At 37.8% G+C, this 26,555-nt stretch overlaps 1 protein-coding gene across 2 annotated transcripts in view; it reads left to right on the top strand.

Moving 5' to 3' along the window:
* Nucleotides 1-1,111: 1,111 nt before the first annotated feature.
* SLC38A11 (solute carrier family 38 member 11) overlaps nt 1,112-26,555 on the top strand; it is a 52,081-nt gene continuing 26,637 nt past the window's right edge. Inside the window, exons 1-7 of one of the 2 annotated variants that reach the window (XM_008138622.3) lie at nt 1,112-1,157; nt 1,744-1,861; nt 3,615-3,689; nt 11,016-11,150; nt 11,978-12,043; nt 15,567-15,673; nt 18,453-18,532. In XM_008138622.3, coding sequence (XP_008136844.2) covers nt 1,119-1,157; nt 1,744-1,861; nt 3,615-3,689; nt 11,016-11,150; nt 11,978-12,043; nt 15,567-15,673; nt 18,453-18,532 — 620 coding nt within the window. In that variant the 5' untranslated portion in view covers nt 1,112-1,118. Of the gene's footprint in view, nt 1,158-1,743; nt 1,862-3,614; nt 3,690-11,015; nt 11,151-11,977; nt 12,044-15,566; nt 15,674-18,452; nt 18,533-26,555 lie in introns of those variants that run through there. The other variant, XM_054723341.1, reaches the window with a different exon arrangement.

The raw sequence follows: 26,555 nt of genomic DNA, 5'->3' as shown, positions 1-26,555 counted from the left end.
TAGAAAAGATACACACCAATTTCCTGAATTGGATGACTCTAGGGATGAAGCAGAATAAGTGGGGTTTCTATTGTGACAGTAAATGTTTATTTTTGCAATTTGAAAAAAATATATAAGATATTAATGATTGTTAATTTGATGGTGGAGAGTATAGGATGCTTTAGAATTCTCTTAGTTTATTCCATGTTTTTAAATGGTTCATAATTTTAAATAAATGTCTATGAACAAGAATCTCCTTAATTGTTTGATAAGTGCTCATGTGACATTACAACTCTTATTGTTCCTGAAACTGCCCTCTATGCATCCTCTGTGTGATTGAATATTTGCTGGGCCTTTTCCTCATCTGTAACTTAAAAGGGTGAATAAATGGACAGTTAAGATTTTTTTTTTTCTAGCTCAGGTGTCTTCCTTTTCCCATCACCCTACAAACCACCCCCTTTAAAGTTCACTCCTTGAATGTCACCAATCCATCTTCCTTTCCCCTCTTCAAGTCTCCTTTCCTGAAATATTTGACCAAAGCATGGTCAGTAATCGAGTTCGCTAACACTCTAGAAAAGATGTTTTCCACTTAAATTTAAAAGCCTGCCTTTTCATCCGTCATATTTGCCATAGAAGTGATATAGGGAGGAGGAGGTAATAGAAAAGATACTGGAGGAGCGGGTCCTGCTGCGTGCTTACCTGGGCATCAGTCCAGCCAAGGAGCAGCTAACTTGGGGATGGACTAAAATGAGGCCATCGTAACTGTACAGTCTGGACAGGCACCGTGGGCAGAACAAACTGCACTTTGCAGCTGGAGCTGGGGTGGGAGAGGGAGGAAAGGGGGCTGTCCAGATCAGAAACATCTGGTGGCTTCTGTGCAGGAGGAGGAAGGTGCTTTTAACCGCGCAAGTCCCTCAGGGAAATCACCTCAGGGCTGAGCCCGCCTAGTGAGCTGCGGCTGCAGCCTGCGGCGGCGGGAGGGGCGGGGGTGGGGCCAGAGGACCCAGGAACCGCGGGCCTGGCGGAGGTTTCCCGCCGCGCGGGACCGGGATGCGAGAGGTCTCGGAGGAGGCAGGTGTGGCTAGAGTGGGGTACCCAGGACCACTAACCTTCCACCTGCTAAGGACCCGGCTGCTGCCATGGGCTACCAGGGGCAGCAGCCCATCATCCCGCCACAGGTAACGCTGGAGGCTGGGGCAGGTTCTGAAGCCGAGTCCCCGCAAGGTTCATTCACCTGCAGCAGAGGTCAGCTTACCGCATTGGGTCCTGCGTTAGCACCACCGACAGTTCTCCAGGAGAAAAAGTTTTGCCTTGATTTGACTTGTTTGTCTTCTTTCTTTCTTTCTTTCTTTCTTTCTTTCTTTCTTTCTTTCTTTCTTTCTTTCTTTCTTTCTTTCTTTTTTTTCTTCGCAGGCACTTTTAATGTAACTCCTTTAATTTCACAAAATCACATCATTGGCTCTCTAACAGATCCTTTACTCTGAGGTCCCATGTAGCAGTCCTTGAACTTGGTGAAGCTGCAATCAGGACATTTCAGGATGGAGTTTATTTACAAAGCTCTGTTGAGCTACTACTAGCCATTGTTAATACTCTTTTTTTATTATCTTCATCATTATTTTCTCATCATGATTGATGTTACTTATCATCATTGCTGATATTGTTAGTCTCCTACATTGCATATTTGTCTGACACGTTTCTGTCTTTTGAACTAGTCAATATTTGTTTAATTTTATATATCATTGGCCATTTTATATGTTTAAACAGAGCGATCTAGCTGACAAAGAAACCCTTATTTCTGAACATAAGCACAAAGGGAAAACTTGCCGTCAGTCTGCTGCTGTTTTTAATGTTGTCAACTCCATTATAGGATCTGGTATAATAGGTAAGTGTTGCTTTGTTGTTGTCTTTTTAATTTTAAGTGAAAAGGCCAAATTTAAGACTCTTATTATGCTGCTGGTGTTTATTGAATTTTTTAAAGTAAAGATCTTAAATGATAAGTTGGTAATTTTCTTTCATAAAAGTCTTCCATTTTTTCCAGTGTAACAATGGGCATTACATAAGTCCCCTTTTCCCTGAAGGGTGGGTGGTGACCCACACTCTTTCTAAGTTTGAGAGCATCCTCCACACGGGTTAGGTTAGGAGGACCATCACATGAGAGATGCTGAAACATTTTTCTTAGGCTGCCTGGTTATTGATAATGTTACCTAATTTACCTTTTCCCTCTTCCTGAAGTGTCCATCATTACTTGAATCACCTTTCTATGACCTTCTTGAGGTGTAAGACCTCAATATTTAGAAATATTGGAGCTACAAAAATTTAATGTGAAAATATAACAATCTTATGAAAAATTAAATCCAGACAGTGTTCCCTTACCCATCTATAGAGTGTTAAATTTAAAGCACAAACTTAGGAATTTATATCAATGTTAAATATCACTTACTAAATAAATAGAAATTGCTTAAATAAAAGTGCATATGATTTTTTAAACAAAGGAGCCAAATCATAATTGAAAGAAATGACCAGCTCATATTTTCTCAATTTGAAGCAAGGGGAAAGTTATGACAAAATTAAGTTCATGACATTATATTAATAAAGGTATTTATTTTTTTCATACTTGCTTTTCTTTTTGTTATTTGAAAATATCCAAATTTAAGAAAAAGTAGGGACAAAATTGAACCCTGCACTACTCATTGAGAATATTCTTTTTTTCCTGTAAAGTTTTGACATTTTAATCATAGTCATCATTGAATAGTTACCCTTCATAACTTAATGTTTTAATTTTATCTATATATTGTCTCAATATACAGATAATTTTCTTTTCAAATGGCACATCAAGTGGAGGAAGCTGAAGCAGAGTAGTAACACACAGGGTTAAAGACTTGTTTGAAATTTTGCCTCTATGTACCACAGATGAGTGGGCAGCTCTACTTGGCAGAATTCCAGACTTAATTCCTGATGTGAACATTTTATGCTGATCCATGTCAGCAACATGTAAAACACCTCTTAATCTGTTCAGCAGACTTTTTACAAGAAAAATATTTCAGAAAGTAAAATTTCTGGGTGGAAATATTTTGAATATATTTTACTTTAAATACTTTATTTGTTCATTTTCCAAACAATTCATAACAAAATATTTCACATTGCCCCCTTCAACTTCATTAAAATATTTTGGCCTTCTCATTTTTCTCTCCTTTTTCTTACATGGCTGCCCATTTTGACTACTCATATCCCATCACCCTTCTGTGCTCTTTTTATCCTCTCTGTTTGCCCAGGTAGCACATAAAGAAAGCTTTGGGTATTTACTCTCCATATTCTAGGTCATATGATCCCTTCACTCTGAGGTGAACATTATTTGTGTGAACTGACATCTATTTTTCATTGGCTTCTTTCTTATTCTTATTTCATCACCTTATAAACTTGCTCTCTTGACATGTCCTTAATTTAAAACATTTTATTCTGAAATAAGTATTAATATATTAATGTTTGAATTTAGTAGTCATATGCATTGTTTATAATTATGTCATATAACTATGTCAGTTTACTTAGCCTATTATATACAGGAATTGGGGAAAACTTCTGTATTTCTATATGTTTTATTAATATGATGGGTGGGGCATTTTGTGTGTTTTTTTCAGGATTGCCATATTCAATGAAGCAAGCTGGCTTTCCTCTGGGAATATTGCTTTTATTCTGGGTTTCATATATTACAGGTAAAATACTATATAATTGCTAGTTCCTGCAACTTAAAGTGCACAAGGACTATTTTACACACACACACACACACACACACACACACACACACACACGCTGTAATTGACTTTACTGGATCAAAGAATCCTAAAGAATTTAGACATCATGTCTGAGGAGATTTACTTTTCTTGCTAATCCTCTGAACAGATTAGAAAAGCATTATATATTACCAAGCCTAAATCCTTTTCATGTGCCTTTCACTTTATGCAGCAAGTGGTAGGTGGGAAAGTCATTTTAAAGGCTGATTAAAGCTAAGTCAGCTATGTGCTGAAAGTGTACTCATCAGGACTTCCTTTCCCACAGTGACCATGGGCAGGTGCACAAGAATGAGCGGCCTTTTCCAGCTACATCTGTGCAGGTGGAACTGAAAGCCCTGGCATTCCCACCTCCCCCACGCCTGCTCAGGCTCCCCACCAGCCCCTGTTTCTAAGTGCAGCAACAGGGTGCTTTTTACTACTTCTCTTCTGCCTCCCCCTTTTCATGTACCATGTTCATTCACACCCATGTTTTGCCACGCCCCCTATAAGTGCAGACTATACACTCATAATCAGCTCCTCTTCCTGCTGTCCTCCTCTCTGCCTTGTCATACTATCAACTCACGTCATGACAAATACAGAGTCTTTCCTCTACCTTAGCATCACTGTGAAAGAGGCAGCAGTCACAGAAACCATCTGCTGTGGTTGCTGCTACGGTGGCCGCTATGTGCAGCCACCCTGATGCCTTTTTACCAGATAGTGCAAAACACCTCAGTGTTCCCTTCTCCAGAGCGTTGACCTGAGCCTCAGTGGCACCACCTTCCTTTATGAGGTTACGACCCCCAGCTGCCATGTCCCCACAGCCTCCAGCCAATGACTGACGGGTGATATAGGAACTTGCCTCCAGGAAGGAACTGATGTGTGGTGCCTTTGGAGCTCCAGAGCATAGCTAGTCACCACCTGGGACCTCATCCTTGCTGACTTTTTCCCCTGCCCTATCCTCTCACTCACCTTCTTCTGGGAGCACTCCCTCAATTGCCCAAGAATCTCTATCTCAGCTGTGTTCTGGAGACCCTACCAAGATGTTATCTCCCATAAACTCTCAGGCTTCCAGGCCCAGTTTGTAACTGCTAATTTTCTCAGGCTGAGAAAGAGAGAATAAAGCATGAAGTAGACACCACGGTCTGGGCTGTGAAGGCACTGGGCTCCTTCCTCCTGCCTTCTCCTCACCACCTAAAACCTGAGCTGCTTTTGCTCCTATAGTTCTTAATTTGTAGCTTAATTTGTAACTTAATAATGGAATCCATAACATTCAGAGTTGCTGGTGTTTAAAAATTGCATTCTATTCATACAAGCATTTATCACACCAAAAAAAAAAAAATCCCATTTAAGGATTTACCCTTATCATTTCTAATTTCCTGCTTCCCAGTCAATCAGCACTGACAAATAATTAATTTTCACCCAGGCATAATAACCATGGTTTATTTAAGTGCACTGTAAATATTTACACACATTACATAAATTAAAATATATAGAGCAACTAAGGACTAAATACTTAAGGAGAATGAACAGTTTACTAAAGCTAAGTCATATTATATACAAACAAAGCATGCTGTGAATAACTTTCTCAACTGATGCTATATATATACCTACAGCAGTCATTGTGAGCAGTCCTTTGCAAAATTATATATTAGTTGACTCATTAATTTAGCTATGTGATAAAAATCCTTATATTATTTTGATAAAAAAGGATAACCACACAAAAGCAAAAATTTTTAGAGATTATGATTTTGTTTTTTAATTAGACTTTTAAGAGCAAAATTTATAAGTAGGGTATAATATTACACTTTTCTTTAATTTTTTCTTTAAATTGATACTGTAATTACACAATAATTTGTCTCTAATATTTTTTTTTGTCTTTTTAAGGCCTTTAATGAAATATGACCAATTCAACAGGGAGTTTTTCAAAGTTCTGTTTGCATGTTTGTGAAACATTGAGAAACAAAAAATGAATTACAACTATTTACAACAGTTTTATTTTAAATTGCCCTAAAATTTTATTTGTTGATTAGAGTAAAGTAACTTTTGTTGTCCAAACATACAGAATTATTTAAAAGAAAAATTTCATGTTGAATAACATAGACTCATTCATAGATTAACTAAAATTTGCATATAATATATTTAAAATGAGATCAAAATGTTATAGTGATTGATATTTGAGATTCCTAAAAGGTTTAAGATAATATATTTATAGCTTGTATTTTACAAGCAGATGAAATCATTTATATTTATTATTGACTAAATTCTTACCAAATTGTTAACTTTAAGCAATACCTTTTGAACTTTTATGAAACTCCACATTCTCACTCCAAGCACACAGTTCTTCACCAAAATTTACAACACCTGTGAAATTGGTTACTTCCTCTCTGTTACTCAGGTTTTCATTGATGATCTTCTTTGGCCAATAAGTTGCTGTTTTACTGCCTTTAGCATCTGTCCACTTTCTAATCAGTCCTCCATGTTGCTTCAAGTTAACTTTATAAAACCTTGACCCAATAACTGTTACTCCCCCAATCAAAGCATTCCAAGATTTCATAATGACAACAGGAACAAAGTAGTATTGCATTCAAATTCCTTCGTAGCGTAGTCACAGTATGAATTTTCAGTCTCATCTCCAACTATTGTAACCTCTCTGTTACACTGTCACCAACACTGTCACGTGTGGACCTTATGTTTTAGCTATTCTGCATATATCATTCCTCACATAGAGAATAGGCACTACTCAACTCTTCTGTGAAGCTTTTCCTAGTTTTAAACAAAGGAATTATAATTAATTGCTATGCCCTTTGTGCTTGCAGAATATTTTAAAATATATTTATTAGGTCATTGTCAAATTAAATTTGAACCCTGTTATATATTGATCATTGATTGATTTCAATATTTACTGACACTGCTGCCATTTAGCAATGAAGAGCATTATCCCTGCCTGTATGAAGCTCAATATGTAGTGTCTCAGGTAGACAAAAATACAGTTCCAATACTTCATTAAAAATTCTATCTAATAAAAGGGTAATATGCAAATTGACCATCACTCCAACACACAAGATGGCCACCCCCATGTGGACACAAGATGGCCACCACAAGATGGCCAGCAGGGGAGGGCAGTTGTGGGCGATCAGGCCAGCAGGGGAGGGCAGTTGGGAGGGCCCAGGCCTGCAAGGGAGGGCAGTTGGGAGTAATCAGGCCTGCAGTAAACGGCAGTTACGGGTGACCAGGCTGGCAGAGGAGGGCAGTTGGGGGTGACCAGGCCTGCAGTGGAGGACAGTTAGTGGGGGGACCAGGCCAGCAGGGAAGGACAGTTGGGGGGACCCAGACCTGCAGGGGAGGGAAGTTGGGGGTGACCAGGGCATCAGGGGAGGGCAGTTAGGGGTGACCAGGCTGGCAATAAAGGGCAGTTAGGGGTGACTGGGCCATCAGGGGAGGGCAGTTTGGGGTGACCAGGCCTGCAGGGGAGGACAGTTAGGGGTGACCAGGCCAGCAGGGGAGGGCAGTTAGGGGCAATCGGGCTGGCAGGGGAGCAGTTAGGAATCGATCAGGCTGGCAGGGGAGCGGTTAGGGGGTGATCAGGCTGGCAGGCAGAAGTGGTTAGGAACAATCAGGCAGGCAGGCAGGCGAGAGGTTGGGAGCCAGCAGTCCTGGATTGTCCGACTGCAGTCAGGCATCCCTCAAGGGGTCCCAGATTGGAGATGGTGCAGGCTGGGCTGAGGGACACCTCCCCTCCCCGTGCATGAATTTCATGCACCAGGCCTCTGGTACCATAATAAAAATATGTACATGATGATAGGGACATTGGGATTCAACATAGCAGGCATGTTTTGGGGAGCAGGAGATATCTCCACTAAGTGTTTTTGAAAATATATGAGTGAGCAAAGAAAATGGACAGTTACCCTAAGTAGATGGAAATGTGGAAATACAAAAGGGACTGTAAATATTTAGTCTAGTTGAAGTTTAGGGCTGATGTTCGTAAGTTGAGAAAGATGCTGGTAGAGAGTTTGCAGAGGTGTTTATGAAGGTTCTCATGAGTGGCTCCTCATCATTACCATTTCCTGAGGACTGGCCAGATGCTGAGCACGGAGCCCCACTATACTTAATCCTTCTGACTCCAAGAAGTAGGTATTTATGTTCTGCTTCTATGGAGGAGGACTTTGAAATTTTAATGTATTAAAATGACTTGCTCAAGGTCTACAGTTACATGCAACAGAGTTGAGGTTTTGATTATGTACATGGATGCTGGGGCCGAACTATCAGGCCCTGAATCCTGACTGCTCCATTGCTAACTCTGTGAAGTTTGGCAATTTACTTAACCTTCTTTGCCTCATTTTTCTCATTTATTAAATGGGGCTAATAATGGCAACTACCTAGGATTGTTGTAAATATTAAATAAGTTAATATAAGTAAAGCATTTAGAAAATGGCCTAAGGAAATATTGTGTAAGTATTTGCTAGCATTTTTGTGGTTGTAATATAGTAATAATTCAGAAAAGTCAAGTCCTTCACCCAAGGTCACACAGCTAATACATAATTTTTTATGCATCATAAAAAGAAGTTGATTTTTATTCAGATTTATTAAAGGATCCCCTGGAGTATTTTGAGCAAAAGACATGATCATATTTATGATATGGTTAAGACCCATTTGTGGGGGGAATAGTAAGAACATCTTAGCAGATGTAAAAAATGTTTTGGTAGGGAGAGAGATTGGTGGATGAGAAAACTATTTGAAGGTTATTGCAGTAATCCAGATGGTATATGATAAAAGCCTAAGCCCTTTATCATATACCAGGCTAAAATAAAACAGGCTAAATATTAGAAATGAGGATATACAGTTGAATAATTTATGATGTAGTAATGGACTTGGTGACCAAAGGAATACAAAAGATGATGGATAATGAGAAGTCTAGGTGATTCTCAAATTTCTGTTGATACTATTCAGGGATTGGAGAAATATGGATGAAGAAGCAGGTTTGAAAACAAATATATAAATTAGAATTTGGATATTTTAAAACTGAGATGAGACCACCCAATGAGACCACCCTATGAGACCACCCAATGTAAAGTATTTATTAGGCAGCTAGATGTAGAAATCTGGAGTTCTGGATTCTGGGCTAGAGATACAAATTTGGGGGTTACTAACATCTATGGAAAATTGAAACCATGGACATGAATGAGATCACAGTAGGACATCTTGAAGAGTGAGAAAAAAGTCTAAGAATGCTGGATAAAAAAAAAATAAAAAAATAAACTGGTGGAAAACGGAGTATACTAGTAAATGGCCAAAAAGGTAGGAGGAAACTCAAGCAAAAGTGAAGTCACAAAGGCCAAAGGAGGATGATTGAAAAAGAGGGAAATGGTAAACAAAACAAAAAAATGTTACTGAAAGAACAAATGAGATTAGGGTGTGTCAACTGGATTTATCAATTTGGAGTTTATTGAAGAACTTGAAAGAAGTTTCAGTGATGTGGGAGGGAGTCAGGGTGGGAATCATACTACAATTATTGGCATTTTCATCTTTGTCTTTTAATGCATTTCCAAGTTACTTAAAGGACAAAAAGAAATCACTTGTGGGTAGAAATATGAGTAAGAGAAAAGAGCAATAATTACTCCCTGTGCATAGCTGTGTACCCAATACATTGCATTGTTGTTCACTAGGTTAAATGGCATTCACTAGGTTCATTGAGTTAAATGGGAAAAAATTAACTTTTAATTATATAATACTAGTGGCCTGGTGCACGAAATTCGTGCATGGGGGGGTGGGGGTGTTCCTCAGCCTGGCCTGCACCCTCTCTAATCTGGGACCCCTCGAAGGATGTCCTACTGCCGGTTTACAGGGATCGGACCTAAACCGGCAGTCGGACATCCCTCTCACAATCCGGGACTGCTGGCTCCAGCCACTCACCTGCCTGTCTGCCTGCCTGATTGCCCCTAACCACTCTACCTGCTGTCCTGCTTGCCCCCATCTGCCCCCCGCCACCAACCTGCTTGCCCCCAAATGCCCCCCCTGCGGCAACCTGATCACCCCCAACTGCCCCCTCTTCTGGCCTGCTCACCCCCACTTTCCTTCGCCACTGTCCTGATCACCTCCAACTGACCCCCACTGACTGCCTGCTCACCCCCAACTACCCCCCTGCTGGTCTGCTTACCCCCAACGGCCCCTGCTGTCCCATCCTGGCCTGATCACCCCCGAGCGACCCAAGGTCCCAACCCCTCCTTTTTTTCTTTCTCTCTCTTTTTTTTTTTCAGTGCCTCCTTGAGTGGAGGCCAGGGCCAGATAGAAGCAAATATCTAGGATTTATTTATCTTCTATAATTGAAACTTTGTAGCCTTGAGCAGAGGCCAGGGCCGGCGAGGAAGCTTGGCTTTCTCCATCACCGGGGGCAACCCAAGCCTCCTGCTTGCTCCAGCTCCGTGGCTGTTGCCATTTTTGTTGGGATTTATTTATCTTCTATAATTGAAACTTTGTAGCCTTGAGTGGAGGCCAGGGCTGGCCAGGGCAGGCAGGAAGCTTGGCTTCCTCCATTGCCGGGGCAACCCAAGCCTCTGGCTTGCTCCAGCTCCGTGGTTGGCCGCCATTTTGGTTGGGTTAATTTGCATACTCACTCCTGATTGGCTGGTGGGCGCGGTTTGGCATAGCTGAGTCATGGTTAATTTGCATGTTTCTCTTTTATTAGTGTAGATTTATATATTTATACCTTCCATTTCAACTCTAAAATTGAAACTTAAATCTTTAAATTGTAAATTTCAAAAAATTTTAGAGTGCTCTCAACCATAATAACTATAAAATAGAGTTACTAGTTGTACTTCATTATAAAACAAATTATCTGAGTCTCATAAATCTATTTTTTATGTATGCTCACAACATTTTTCATTCTCAGTCTTCAGACATTGAATGCCTATGAAATATTTGATTACCTACATTCCATTGCATAGATGGTTAAGCCACACCCTAATAGTCTTTGCATTGGTTAATTAGGAAGTAAAATGAAAAACTGATGCTTGACACTAGTCTGCACACCTTCTTCTGTCCAGTCCATTGCATGGATATGTTAACTATACTGGTGTCTTGATTGAAAAATATATAACTGGAAACAATACCATTTCATGAAAAGTAATATATAATGAAAAGAAAGTAAGTTTTGCTATGCTAATTTACTGTAACGTTAAATTAAATTTTTAAAAAAATTCCTCTTTATTTAAGTCAAAAACATGAAAAACCTTTGTATTAAATGTAATCTGACATTTGTTATTTTTGCCACAGACTTTTCCCTTGTTTTGTTGATAAAAGGAGGGGCTCTCTCTGGAACAGACACTTACCAGTCTTTGGTCAATAAAACCTTTGGCTTTCCAGGATATCTCCTCCTCTCTGTCCTACAGTTTTTGTATCCTTTTATAGGTAAGATGAATGTGAAGATGCATATTATACTTATTTCCATAAACATACTTCCATTTCTGAATAAAATAGTTTTAATAGTCATTGCTTAGTCATTAAAGAGTACCAGTTGTTGAGATATATTCCAAATTAAGTATTTTCTTCTTTAGCCATTTCTATTTATTTCCTGGTCCTTTTGGTTGGTTTTCTGAGTATTTCAATGACATGAAATGAGAGTGATTTTCATTAGGTTAATGCTTGTGCTTCCCTAGTTTGGTGAAAAATAGAATGATCTGGGATTAAAAGTGAATGAGATAAACAATAGATTTCTTCTAAGGCTGAAATACAATTTTTGAAAACCTAAGGATTTGTGGAAGCCATGTACCATAATGGTGAAAATGTCACCTAGCACTTCTTAAATAAGTAAAATGTTAACATTCAACAATAGCCAAATTGTAATAGTAATACAGAAGCTGTTGTTTAAACCATTAGTTTCTTATGTCTCCACCAAAGGCTAAGAATATATTTCTAAAAAATCTTACTTTTTAAATGAGGAGATATTTTGGAGCCTTTAGAACTTACTGTTATTAATACTCACTTTGAGAAATACATGTGTTTTTAATACAATGTTATTAATACTCACTTTGAGAAATACATGTGTTTTTAATACAAATTGATAATCTTTCATAAATCTATTGTCTAGTTATTTTTAAAGTTGTACATATTGGTAGTCAAAATTTATATTTGAAAGTAGTAAGAGTATACCAATACTTATGAAGTAATAACTGATTATTTTCAAAATATTCAATATGAAAATTGTTGGTGACTGTATTATTTTAATTATGTTTTAGCCATGATAAGTTACAACATAATAACTGGAGACACTTTGAGCAAAGTTTTCCAAAGAATCCCAGGAGGTAAGTAATATATTTATTACATATAGTTAATGTGGTTCATAATAATTTATAAGTAAAGTATTTGCAAGTTCAAGAGCTGGATGACCTCAAATATCTGGCAATATTTATGATCCATTCTGATCCTAAAGTATTAATCTACTTTTACATGCAGTTTAATTCTTATTTAGCTGTTAAAAATGTTATTACTATTATAGCTGTACTCAATATTATCACTATTAAACTATACCTAGCATAATAGTAAGAATTAACAGTAATATGTATTATAATTAATAGTAAACATTATGATAATAAATATTATTACTATATTTAGAATATGTATATTTGAAATATCTTATGCTACATATCATCATCTGTTAGTAATATTTTCTCATGTACTATTTTTACTGCATCATTTCTTAGATAAGCAAGCGATCTTTTCCCCCATGACTTCTATTAATATGTAACTTAATATAGTAAAATTAACCCCTTTTATTGGATAGTCTTGTAAGTTTTGACAAATGCATGTAGTCATATAGCAACAGCTACAATGAAAATACAGAACAATTCCATAATATCCAAATGTTCCTTATTTCTCTTTCTAGTCAAACCCTCCCTCATCTCCAGCCCCTGGCAACCACTGGAATCTGATTTCTCTGTCTAGTTTTGTTTTTCCCAGAAGGCCAAACCAATGGCATCATATAGTATGTAGTCTTTTGAGTCTAGCTTCCTTCACTTAGCATAGTGCATTTGATTTTCAGCCATGACTTTTGGGACATAATAGATTGCTCTAAAAAAAAAAAAAAACATGCTTGGGAGTATTCCATTGTATGAATGAATAACAGTTTATCTGTCACATAGTTAGTTGAGGGACATTTGGGTTGTTTCCAACTTGGGGTGATTATGAAAAAGCAGCTATGAGTATTCTCAAGTGGACCTTTTTACCATGTGACACAGCCCCCTCCCTGTTCAACCTCTCATTCTCTTATGGCTATTTGCATAATTCAGAGTCTTTGTGCTTTGAAGAGCTTCTCATCCAAGCCACATAATCCCCATTTTATTGTGACCTAACTCTATAGTTGTTATTGTAGTACAATAACAATAATGCCTATCCTCTTAGTTCTTGAAACACTCATTCTAAAAGACATACAAAACAAAACCTAGCCCTAGCTGGTTTGGCTCAGTGGATAGAGTGTGGGCCTGCGAACTGAAGGGTTCTGGGTTCTATTCTGGTCAAGGGCACATGTCTGGGTTGCAGGCTCGATCCCCAGTAGGGGGCATGCAGGAGGCAGCCAATCAATGATTCCCTCTCATCATTGATGTTTCTATCTCTCTCTCCCTCTCTGTTCCTCTCTGAAATCAATAAAAATATATATTTAAAAATAAATAAATAAAACGTCATAGACAAGGCTAAAGTTCCCTTTGAAACCCATTCCTGGTTAATAATTTTATAAAACATTAAAAATTACTTTTAAAACATAGTTACATAGCAAAGAACACACTTTTATTCTTACCACAGTTTCTTTACATCATTGAATGTTATTTTGTAATGTATGATAATTTTATAAAGTTTAATATGATGCCAAAGTTTTTTTAGAAGTAGATAAAATCCTTAGTGTTTTTTTCTCCTGAAATAGATCACCAATGTCTTAGATTGACAAGTGGGCAATTGCTTATACCTTTTCCAGATAACTAAATTCTTGGATCATGATACAAGTCAAAGTAATGAAAAACATTGGTGTAAGAAGTAGTATGTCTTTGATTTTGAAATTTTTGAAATATTACAATGTTCAGTACTCCCTACTACTGTTAAAACATTTAGAATGCATATTTGGGTAATTTTTTGTTAAAAGATAGGTATAGATCTCATCATTGGATCATTAGTGAAAAATGTCCTTTACATGAGTAGAGATCCTGCTACTAAGCTCCTTCAGGCTGTTCATACCAGTCTATTTTAGTGTTTTTCTAGGCCTTAGAATTTTCCCAATAAAGAAAGTATATTTTCTACTAAATATATCATAGGGGGAGCGGTTTGAAGGGGGTAACTAGAAACAGATATGCAGATAATTTAATTCAAATTATATTCACCAGAAACATGTAAATATTTACATTCAGGGTTTGGGGTTCTTAAACTTTTATTGTTTTAATTCACAACTTTGTTATGATTGTTAGCTATGGCTGAGTTAAATACTCATGATTAATTATTTTATTCATATGTGTGTGTAAAATTTATGCCATTTTGAAATTCCTATCTTGGAACTTCCTTTTAGTTAATTAGCCATATAAGAAAATTAGTCCCACTTTTCAGACTAATAGCTTCTTTTTTATTTTTTTTAAATCACAATCACTTATTTGACAGATTTGGCTTTTACAGACTTTAAACTTCACAAAATTAAACACACAAAGACTTGGTACTACTAAGGATATTTAAAAAATATAACTACATGATCTCTGAAGGAATTCAATATGAGCTAAAAAATTAAAACAATGGTGTTTTCATTGGAATAGATGTGGAGCTTCTGAAGCAAATACAGTACTGTGATTAGCACAGCTTTAAAATATATATAAATCCTTGTAAGTATGTTTTAATTTATGTTTACAATTTTTGGGGTATTTGACGGTAGACACTCTCTCTCTCTCTCTCTCTCTCTCTCTCTCTCTCTCTCTCTCGTCTAAGACATTGTATACTAGGTTTCAGCAGCTTCCCTATGACTTACTTCTCTATTCAAGTTGCTTCTCTCTATTTTCCTTCAAGGAAAATACTTCTTTCTCAGTAAAAGGAAAACATATATAGTGAATATTTTTATCTAAATATTTATTTCTGAAACTTTGTTAAAGTTTTACTGTTCAAGTTTCTTTGAAATACAGAAAAATATTTTTTAAAGCCTCAGAATAGCTCTGGGTGGGTGGGTCAGTTGGTTGGAGCATTGTCCCGGGTTCAATCCCCAGTCAGGGCACGTACCTAGATTTTGGGGTCAATCCCTGGTCCAGGTGCATATAGGAGGCAACTGATCAATGTTTCTCACTTCAATGTCTCTGTCAGTCTCTGTCTCTCTCTCTCTCTCTCACTAAAAATCAATAAATATATATCTTTAAGGATTAAAAACCAAAAAGCCTCAGAACATGCCTTGTCCCTGTGTAGCTTACTTTCTGAATGAACAGTTTGGCCATTAGAGGGTTTTGGACAAGGAGTGACATAATGTTTTTTGCTTTTGGAAAGGATCCCTGTGGTTTCCAGGTTAAGACTACACTGTACTCTAAGGAGACAAAAAAGGGAGAAACAAGGAAACTGACCAGGAGGCTATTAAAATATTTAAATGTAAAATATTTTAACATTATTTGAACTGTAGGTTTATTCTTAAGTTATTTTGTATTTATATTTTCATGTATTATTTCTAGTTTTACATGGTTTTATGGAGCATATTTACTCTCAAAACTTTGTCTTTTAGATATTATTTAATATTAAAGTCATTTGATAATTCAGTATTTACTGTGTCACTGGTATGTTGCTCATACCTATAAACACTTTATAAAATTTGTGTTTTAGTTGATCCTGAAAACTTGTTTATTGGTCGCCACTTCATTATTGTGCTTTCCACGATTGTCTTTACTCTGCCTTTGTCCTTGTACCGAGACATAGCAAAGCTTGGAAAGGTAACTTTTACATTTTAAGTTGGCACAGAAATGTACTTCCTAATTTGCATTAATTTTGTCCAACTGCTGTCTGTATGGCTAAGTTCTTATTTACAGTATTTATCTTCAGTTTCTTTTAGTTTAATTATAATTGTGCTAGAATAAACTATGGTTGGATCTTTAGCTTACTTTTGGGAATGGGAGGTTAAATAGTTGATGAGTGTGAACTAAATATGCCCTTTCTTTTTCTTTTCTTTTTTTTTTTAAGAATATATTTTTATTGATTTCAGAGAGGAAGGGAAAGGGAGAGAGGGATAGAAGCATCAATGATGAGAGAGAACCATTGATTGGCTGTCTCCTGCACGCCCCCCAATGGGGATCAAGCCAGCAATGAGGCATGTGCCCTGACTGGTAATCAAACCGTGACCTCCTGGTTCATAGGTTGATGTTCAGCCCCTGAGCCACGCGGATCAGGCCCTTTTTCCTTTGTGAGGTAGATACTCTAATTGATGTCAGGCAGTACCCCTTTACATTTAGAAAATATAAAGAACTATACTTAAACCAAGTTTAATTTCCAAAAAAATGTTTTATTGTTTTTATAGACAGTAAGTTAATTTAAACGTAAACTAAATTTAGCCCTAGCTGGTTTTGCTCAGTGGATAGAGCGTCCTGTGGACTGAAGGGTCCCGGGTTCCATTCCGTTCAGGGGCATGTACCTTGGTTGTGGACACATCCCCAGTAGGAGGTGTGCAGGAAGCAGCTGATCGATGTTTTTCTCTATCGATGTTTCTAACTCTCTATCCCTCTCCCTTCCTCTCTGTAAAAAAAAAAAAAAAAAAAAGTAAACTAAATTTAGAAATAGGGAGGAATCACTTTATTCGCTTAAAATTTTGTTTATAAATTACAATATCTGTTGTGCCTATTTTTCATCCATTGCATGTCAATGTGTTGATTGATTAATTGTTGAGAATTTAGTCAATATTTATGATTTGTATTGCTAAAGACAAATGCTGATTTCTTTCTAATGAGACCAATCACATAATTATTCAATTTTCTGCATATGCCCATCAACATAGAGTAGCCTTTATCTGGTTATATTTTATTTCCTTACTAACAAGGATGTTTATATTTTACCCAAACTATTATTGATGCTGTATCTACATGATGCCAAGCATTCCAATGAAACATTTTTTAAAAATAATTATACATATATTTTTGTATTCTGTTTTGAAAAATCCAACAGCTGATTGACTTTTACTTTTTACTGTGATGTTTGATGTGTGTCTATAGTTAAGACGTCCCTCTTTTCAGGTAGAGTTGAGAATGGAAATGATATTCCAGAGTATTCTGACTATTCTGCCTGCCTTCCCTAACAGTCATCTGGAGATAAACAAGAGTATTTCAAAGGGGGCTTTTTATGGTGAAATATCTGAAATGGCTGCACTATTTTCCATTCACATGTTCAATGTAAACATAAATGTTGCCTTCACAGAGCAGAAGACAAGGAATTCATGAACAGAAGGCTGCTAATACTCTTATCATATTATTACCTGAACATTTTCCCCTAAATGCCCCTTCAAAGTGTCATATAGAAATATCTAAACAAATTTCCTAATGAGTAAAGCAGGGTAGTTAGAAGCCATGATCTGGAGTCAGGATACTTGCATTTGAGTTTCCCCTTTGCCACTTTCTTGCTGTGTGACCTTGGGAATGTTACTTAACATTTCTGTTCCTCAGTAGATCAGAGGGCTCATAATAGAACTTTCCTTCTAGTTAAAAACTAACAACACAGAAAACAAGGTTAACAACCATTAAATGAAATAAAATAAAGTTTGTATTTTATTTATCTTATCAGAGAAAAAAGTCTAAAATGTGTTTATCCATTAAAAAGTAAGAGATTAAACATAAATCTAATGTAATGAGTGTGTAGAACACATGCATACACAGATCGGTTTATGTTTTAACCAGTTGAAATAGTGACCAAAGAGAAAGGAAGAAGCAAAGAAGACTTAGAAATACAGACCAAATGGCAAGATCACAAAGGCAAACAACTAAAGCTAGAGAACAAAAAGGAAACATTAAAGGCACCCCAAAAATGTGAGAGGGGATTGTTGGGTTGGAAGGGTGAGGGTAAGATAAAGACAAGCAGAAGGAGCAACTATAGATAGAAAAAAAGCATAAGTCAACACTAACATAGGGCCTGAAGAAAAATAAAGATATTTTCACTTTCATAGAAGAAAATCATCAGTTTTGTATTCTACACAGGAAGCCACTAAAATCATGTAAAGCCATCTTGCAAGATTACAAGTCATATATGATACTTGCTCTCCTATTTAAGTGGAAAAAAACAGACTATGATATGATAAAAAGTTATATACTTGAAATTATCAACCCAACCTATAAGAATAAACTACTAAATTATTGTATTTGAAACTGGGCATATATTTACTCAAGTAAAGAGAGAAACACCTAATATTTTCAATAAAATAATTCCTATACCAGCGATTTTCAACCTTTTTAATCTCATGGCAACACATAAACTAATTATTAAAATTCTGTGGCACACCAAATAAATATTATCTTTTTTTTTGTTGATATGACAAAAGAAATAGGCATATTGATTCATTCACACCAGATGGCTATTGTTGTGTTGGCTGTTGTCATTTTTTTATTTGACAATCTAGGGGAAAAGAGGTCAGTGACCCTGACTAAATAGTCGGGTATTGCATTTTTAATTATTAATGCAGCAGCACACTGCTCTACGAAGCAACTAATGGTATCGTTACATTTTCTTTTGCAGATCTCTCTTATTTCCACAGTTTTAACAACTGTGATTCTTGGAATTGCAATGGCCAGGGTAATTTCATTGGGTCCACACATGTAAGTTTTGTTGCTATATTGATTGGTCTTTGATTTATGACTTTCAAATAGATATTTGTTTGGCGTAAATTCTGAAATGTAAAGTAATAGTGGTACCAGAAGCATCATTTTTCTTTCTTCATTATTTTCAAAAATGAGAGAAAATAATTACATGTAGCTAGGCATGCATGTTTACCTTGGACTCTGCATAGCTGATGAGAATGGTGAGAAATAGGGTCTAGGTAGAGCACTCAGGAGGAAAAGTGGTAGATGATAGAAATTTCTATATATACCTCAGAGATAGATTTGTTCTTAATAAATTTCATCAATCTAGGTTGAAATGAGAGGAATAAAGAATATTTTGGATGCTTTTGGCCATTAAACAAAATGTAGTCACATTGAAAGCCACCCTTTACTCTCTACTAAGATTATATTCTTTAATTATTTTATAGTAACACTAGAAGCCCGTTGCACGAAGTTTCGTGCAATAGGCTTTCCTTCACCTGGCTGCCAGCACCAGTTTTCCGCCAGCACCAGTTTTCCTCTGGCCACCCGCGGATCGGAGCGCCTCCAGCCAGCGCGATTGGCCACCTGGCACCATTTCCTCTGACCACCCGCCGATCGGAACGCCTCCCGAAGGCTCGGGGTGGGACTCCGGGTGGCCGATGGCGCTGGCTGGAGGTGCTCCTCGTCAGGTGGCCAGAGGAAAACTGGTGCTGGCGGAAAACTGATGCCGGCAGCCACGCAATAGGCCACCCTGAGTTCCGCCACCGGCGCCTTCTGCCGGGCCCCATGGGTCCTCCCGCAGCGCCGGACGTTTAAGCTGGTGAGAGGAGTGGGGGGCGGGGACTCGCGAGTCCCCGCCCCCTGCTCCTCCTGCCAGCCAATCAGCCACCCTGAGTCCCGCCCCCCCACGCCTCCAGCCGGCCCAATCGTGGGCGTAGCTGAGTGATGCAATTTGCATATTACCTTTTTATTATGTAGGATGCTTTGTCATTTGTGAACTAATAGTGAAAGATGATAGTGGTATTTGTTTTTAATGTTAATAGTTGGCCAAATAAATGTTGGAAACTTGGTATCAGTTTCCCAAATTTTATTTACTCATCCGTGAAATTCAAAGTGTGAGTACTGCTGATCTAAACTGCACAGTTTTTATGATTTGGTTATAGAATAGACTCACCAGATAAGGACTGAGTAGTTCATCTCCATAGTCCCAAGAGAATGCTGGAATAAAACTAACTAAATTGGCTTTAAATGCAAAATTAGATTCCCATAATGCACAATAAGTATTTGTTGAATAAATACATAATACATTATGGAGTTTCCATGAGACCTTAAATATTTTCACTATCCCAAATAAGACAAAATGAAATTAACTTAAGACATAATGACAGGCTGGATCTTCAAAGAATGTTACCTGTGAGAGAGGGGGAAAAAAGGAAGCCTGGTGAATAGCTACAATTAATAATGTGGTCCCCAAGGTAGCTTACTTTTTTCCTATTGGTTAACTGTTCTTATGCAAAAATCACTTCATTTGTTACTCGATGCTGTATCAGGTAAATACCAAAAACGAAGCCTCAAATTTTGGGGGAAGAAAATACGAAATATCTAGTCTAACTGCATTGGATATGGCCTTTCCTTTGTAAAAAAACAAACATTTTTTTTAAAGACTTAAATAAAAGGGAAATGTGTAATTATCTCTGATGCTTAGATTAATGTTCTCTTCAAACAACTTAATCCCAGCTCATAATTGTATTAGTCAACTTGGGTTGCTGGAACAAAATACTATAGTTGGGTAGCTTAAACAACAGACATTTACTTTCTCACAGTCTGGAGGCTGCCAGTGTGGTCAGATTCTGGTGAGAAATCTCTTCCTGGTCTTCTTGCTGTGTCTTCACGTGTCAGAAAGCAAGCTCTCTTGTGTCTCCTCTTATAAGAGCACTGATCCCATCAAGAGTGCCCAGCCCCCATGACCTCATCTAAACCTAATTATCTTCCAAAGTCCCTATCTCCAGATTCCATCTCACTGGAGGTTGGCCCTTGAACATTGTTGGGGAGACAGTTTAGTCCATTACAATAGAGTTTTTGAAATGCACCTGGTTCACTTCAATGTGGCCACGTATTCTTTCATATAGTAAACTCAGAGTGCCTATTGTTTCTGGCTATTTTGGTGTGCCCTGAGAGAAAAAGAGCAGAGAGGCATAAGTCAGCACCTGCTGCAAGTTGTTCACAATCAGTTGTAGAGAAGGGACATATGTTTAAAAAAGAAAAGAAATGACAGTATAGTAGAAGGAGTGCTAAATAGAAGCATAAATGAGGTGTAGTGGCAGGGCTACATAAGAGAGTGTTTAATAGTCTGTCTGAATCAGAGAAGGCTTCCTGGAGGAAGAGAAACATGATCTGTATGTTTTGAAGGATGAATCTGAACTTTTCCAGATAGATAAGGGTGTAAAAGGCAATACAGGCCCAGGAAAGGAAAGCATAAAAACCCAAAAGCATATATTAAATTCTACTGATATTTACTTAGCATCTATTATGTTGGTCTGTATTCAGTTCTGATTTTCAAAAGTTGATTGCACAACAACAAAGAGCTAAGAAATATATTGAACACAGAATTCAATTAATAATTTTGGCTTAATTTTTCAATTGTGTAAGACAACTATTTTCATTGAAGTTTTTATTATGAAAAGTGATTCTAGAGAATAAACCAGTAGGTTATAATAAAAAGTCTTGTAGATTTGGTATAGCACTATGATACAATATTGAGGGGGGAAAACAAGTCCTTAAAAGTTGAGGGAAAATAAATTATTCATTAATTGACCTTCAGGAAAACCATTTAAAGCAATGATTTTTCAACTCTGGCTTCTCATTAGAATTACCTGAGCTGAGCAGCTTTTCAAAATACTGATGTCAGGTCCCTACCTGCAGAAATTCTGAGAGATCTGCGTAGGGACCAGGCGATTGGATTCATTATTTAACAGTTAATGAATCTGTGAACAGAATCAAGAGCCCCTTGGTAAAGAGATTAAAATTATGAGTACACTTTTAACTGATGCATCATTTCTAAAAATAGACTAGAGATTTTATGTTACTTTAGTTACTCTTTTGTCATTATTTTTCATGATTCATTTTCCACTTACTTTTTTTAGTATCTTTTATATACAAAATGTTATGTGAGATACTATTTTGAATACAAAGAGAAATAAAATATCTCACAAATGATCATCATAAAGGCAGCATATCTCAATACAAAGGAAGAGAGAAAGGAGAAGCCACTTCCTGGTTGGCCTTAATGAATTGACTTTATGGCCACAGAGCTATTTATTTCTACTGTAATCAAAATGAGGACTGCATCTTTCTAAGCTTGCTCTAGTGGTGATGTCTTATTTTATCTGAGCCTTTGAAATTTTTCTAATAACAGTGGTTATTTACTTAACTCTTTCAATATTTAGATGTTAAAGAAGTGTGTTTCTCAATACTGTGCCGCCTTTTATTTCTGTTTGAATACTACTGCAAACAACTTCTATTTGTCCAGATTTACAATCAGGCTAATCAAATCCCATCTTTAGGGACTGGCATAGTAGCTGGCCAGGCAGGCTTCTTTCTGAAAATATGATAGCCACAAATGCTCGTAATCCATAAAACATGAGAAATTCAGTACTCCAATGTGTGTTTTTCCTCATTCTTGGTTCAGATGACTGATCAGAAAAACTATATTTTTTTCATAGGGTTTTTAAATTGGTATTTGAAAGAGATCTTTAAACCCACTATCAGAAAGGAGGAAGGTCTGTAATGGCTACTGGTATTGACCTTGTTACTATGGAAACACCTTTTTAGTGGTTGTGTTTTAAAAATGAAACACAGTTCAATTTCCTTTTTCATAACTCAGAGGGCCATAAATTCTGCTTTTTGATATGATTTCAAATAGCTCACAGTCCAATGACTTTCAGTTCTTTATGGAAATAATGGTCAGTTTATTGTATTTTCTAACCTTTTGTTTTCGAAAAACTGAGGCAGCAATTTAATTGCTTTCTAGAAAGCGTGCTAGTATGAAAATGTAATAACACAGTCCTCCCATTCTTTTCCAAACTAGGATCAGAGACATTGCTATGAAAACCTTCATTCTGTGCTTTGTTAATATTCAATTCTTTATATTTAAAATAGAAATGATAGTATGCAGTCCATATTTACAGCTATTTTCTCTTCACGTGGCATCTCTTTTACAGCATTTTAAACAACAGTGTGTGTGATTGGTGTTCCAAATATAATTGCAAAAATGCAGCTACACTTTCCCCAGGTATTTATGCACATAAAATATGCCTTCCCCAAGGACCTCAACACATATTAGTTCCTCTACCCCTTATCCATTCTAATCCTGAAATTCTACAATATAATCCTAGACATAAGAAGGAACTAAAGGGAATTAAAGAAAGGATCAGAAAAAAATGTGTTAAGATAGAAGAATAATGCATATTTGAAAAAATGTAATAATTAGTTTTGTTAAATGGGATGTTTTGATAATGTATACATTATTGCTCTTTTTGTTGCCAATGACAACAACCACAGGACCCAAACTGAATGAAGCAAAGGGAATTTATTGCTCAGATTACTGTAAAGCTCAAGGGTAGTTCCGTTATGAGGTTTGGTTGAATTTAGGAGCTCAGTCAATGAAATCAGACATAATTTCTCTCCTTTTTTTTAATCTCTTGGCTTCACTTCCTGTTATGGCTCTAGTTTCTGACAGGCTTTCCCTTTATCATGACAAGATGACAGCAGCAGTCTCAGCCTACATCCATTCAAGTTCAAGTCTATATAAAAAGAAAGAGCTTTGTTTTATAAATTATCTCCTACTTTACTTCCAGTGTCAGTTCTGATTGGCTCTACTGAGGACCTGTGACAATCCCAAACCCTATCAGCATGGCCTCTTTGAGTTGCTCATGTTTAGATTACTTGATTACCCTCCATGCTAAGGATAAGGTCAACCAAACTAAGTCACATGGACTCAGAGTGGGGGAAGGACGACCCTAAAGGAAAGCAAGTCAATGATGCCAGAAGCAGACACTGCCTGATGCAAACCACAGGCTTCTACTTCAGGTGACAGGAAGTTACTCGTAACCTTCCAGAGATTCAATCAAATAATATGAGTAGAAGCCAGATGAGAGAGAATTAAGATGAAAGCAAAATGATAGGAAAGTAAATTTTGCAAATCCTCTCCCTCCTCCTCCTTATTTGTGTGTGAAGAGCATAAATAAATGCAAATGACATGACAAAACAGTGGTTTGAGGGAGTTAGAACCCTAATAAAGTATCTTTTTTACCATAGAAGATATTGAACTTGTAGATCAAGCCAGGAGATCTTGAAAAGTTGGAATCTTACCTAATAATAGACAAACATGCAAATTGACTGCACCTTCACTACACCCACAGCCAATCAGAGCGAACAAGATGGTGGTTAATTTGCATATGTGGGCACTGAGCGGCCTGGGTCCCGTAAACATCCTCCAGACCCAGGCTGCTCAGAGCCTATAGGCCTGCGCTTAGGTCCTGGGTGGCAGGGGTCCCAAAACACCCCCTGGCTTCTTCAAGCCTATAGGTGCAGGCGCCAAGGGGCTGGGGGCAGGGCAGGAACATCCCGTGTCACCATAGTACCCCCAGCCACTTGGGAATGCTCCAGCACCAAGAGGCAGTTTGGGTCCATGCCCCCAGCCTGGCGCCCACGATGGGGGCCTGGCTGCTGGCCTCTGGGGTGTGTGGAGACCCCGGCGGCCACCGCTGCGTGCAGCCCAGGGGTCCCTGCATGCCCCCCAGCCTGGCGCCCATGGTCAGGGCTCATACAGGAGGCAACCAATCAAAGTGTCCCTCTCACATTGATGTTTCTCTCTGTCTCTCCCTCTCTCTTCCACACTCTCTAAAAATCAATGGGGACATATCCTCAGGTGAGGATTAAAAAAAACAAAAAGAAATGCTTAGCCTATGAAAGACACATCTTGAAAATGCCTAAAGAAAGTTGTCATCTTTTCTTGGTGAAGGGACTGGAGTCCATATTGATGAAAACACCTTGGTGGCTGTGGTGACTGGCAGTGGCTGCAGCAGCGGGGTGATGGGGCTGGTGCCTTCCCCTGATCAGCCCGGTTGCCTCCCACAAAGGGAGGCCAGACTGCGGCTTAGGCCCGCTCCCCACGGGACATCAGTAGGACATCCCCTGAGGGCACCCAGTATGTGAGAGGGGGCAGGTTGGGCTGAGGGACCCCCCCAACCCCAGTGCACGAATTTCGTGCACCGGGCCCCTAGTTTACAATATAGAGTAATCCTTGCAGTGGAGTTGGGATACTTCTTCTTGTTGAAACAGTAAGAGTATGGAGAGTAAATACGGTTTTATTCTGAAGACCAGTAAAGGGAATTTGCATGTTCATGTGCGGTACCCTCTATTTCTTTCTGAAATGTGATTATCTGAGAGTGTGGTAGACAGGAGTAGGTTCAGAACTTGAATACTTTGGTTGGTTAAATTTGGAATTTTACCATAGGACATGAGAAGGGACTTACACATAGGAATAAAATAATAATGCTATTTGTAAAATTATCTTTATTCATGTTTTATTGTGTATTTTATGTATTTCTCACCATATTGTGAACTCCATGAGAACAGAGATCACATTTGTTTTATTTCACACCGAATCCCCATTACTCAGTACGGTGGCTAACAAAGAATTCGAATTCAGCAAAGAACTGTTGATTAGTTGAATAAGTGGATGAATCTATGTTTTTTTTTTCTGATTTTAGTTGATTCAACTTGAGGACTGACCGACCAAATATTTGAAGTAATGAAAAAATAAAAATTATCTTGGGACAATAAAAATTTCATACAAAATTATTCCCTTGTCAAAGAAAATGTTCCTAAGGTTATCTCCATACTAGAAAGATTTCTAACTCATTTGCAAAATATCATTTGACTGCAAGTTCTGCAGCACTGTTAGAGCTACTGGTAAGTTTTACCAGTCTGCCTACATGAAGCAACAAATAGAATGTGCCCTTGACTGGGAATCAAACCTGAGACCTTTTGGTGCATGGGCTGATGCTCTAACCACCTCACAACACTGGCCAGGGTCCATCATTAATATTTTTATAAATGGCTGCCTTAGTGAGGTTGGCAACCTGTTTGTTATTGCCAGTTAGAACACATACTGGTCTCTGGTATAGATTTATAATCAAAGAACAAAAATAGAGTAGCCTGTTTGATTTTTTTTAGCCAACAAGCATTTATTAAATGTCCAGCTGATGGCAATTACTCTTCTAGGAATTGGGACTGTGAAGATGAAGAAAAAAATCCCTGGCCTTAGACACCTATAGTGTGTAGATGGGGAGAATAGACACCGGAGAGATAATCTGAATAAAATACTTAATAGAATTATAGGAAAGTGCCATGGAAACAGAGGAAGAGTCCTTAACACAAGCTGGGCAGGCAGGCAGGTGGGGTGGACAAGCACATAGAAGGTAACCTCCGTAGACTAATTTAATAGAATTTCAAGATAATGCAATATGTGCTCGGCTGCTTAAAATGTGCTGGCATTAATTGGATGAAAAAGGAGAGTGGGAGGAGGTTGGAAGCTATTGTTGGCAGAAGTGTGTGAGGCCTAGAGGAATGATGCATATAATGACAGAATCAGTTCAAGATTATCACATTAGGACAGGGACATGGAGAGGACGGACACTTTGCCATGGATTAGGGGACTTTCAAATAAAAATAAAGGCGTCTCCCTTAAGAATGTCCTCAAAAACTCTATCTTGCTTTTATGTTGCAGCAGAGGTGAGCACAGATTGGGGGTAGAAAGACATGATACAAGGGAAGAGGAAGTAAAGAGGCGGGTGATGCCAAGGTTTTCTGTTTGGATAACCAGACTGGTAGATGGTCCAGAGCTCACCACCAAAATGAGGAAATGGAAGAATCTGTTCAGTCAGTTAGCATTTACTAAATGTTTACTTGCTTTAGTCACTTTTCAGGTACTGGGACTGGGGAGATCAATAAAGCACAATCCTTTTTTGCAGGA

The sequence above is a fragment of the Eptesicus fuscus genome, chromosome 11 (genome assembly GCF_027574615.1).
Source record: "Eptesicus fuscus isolate TK198812 chromosome 11, DD_ASM_mEF_20220401, whole genome shotgun sequence".
Classification (NCBI taxonomy): Eukaryota; Metazoa; Chordata; class Mammalia; order Chiroptera; family Vespertilionidae; genus Eptesicus; species Eptesicus fuscus.
This window is presented reverse-complemented; position numbering and strand designations above follow the sequence as displayed.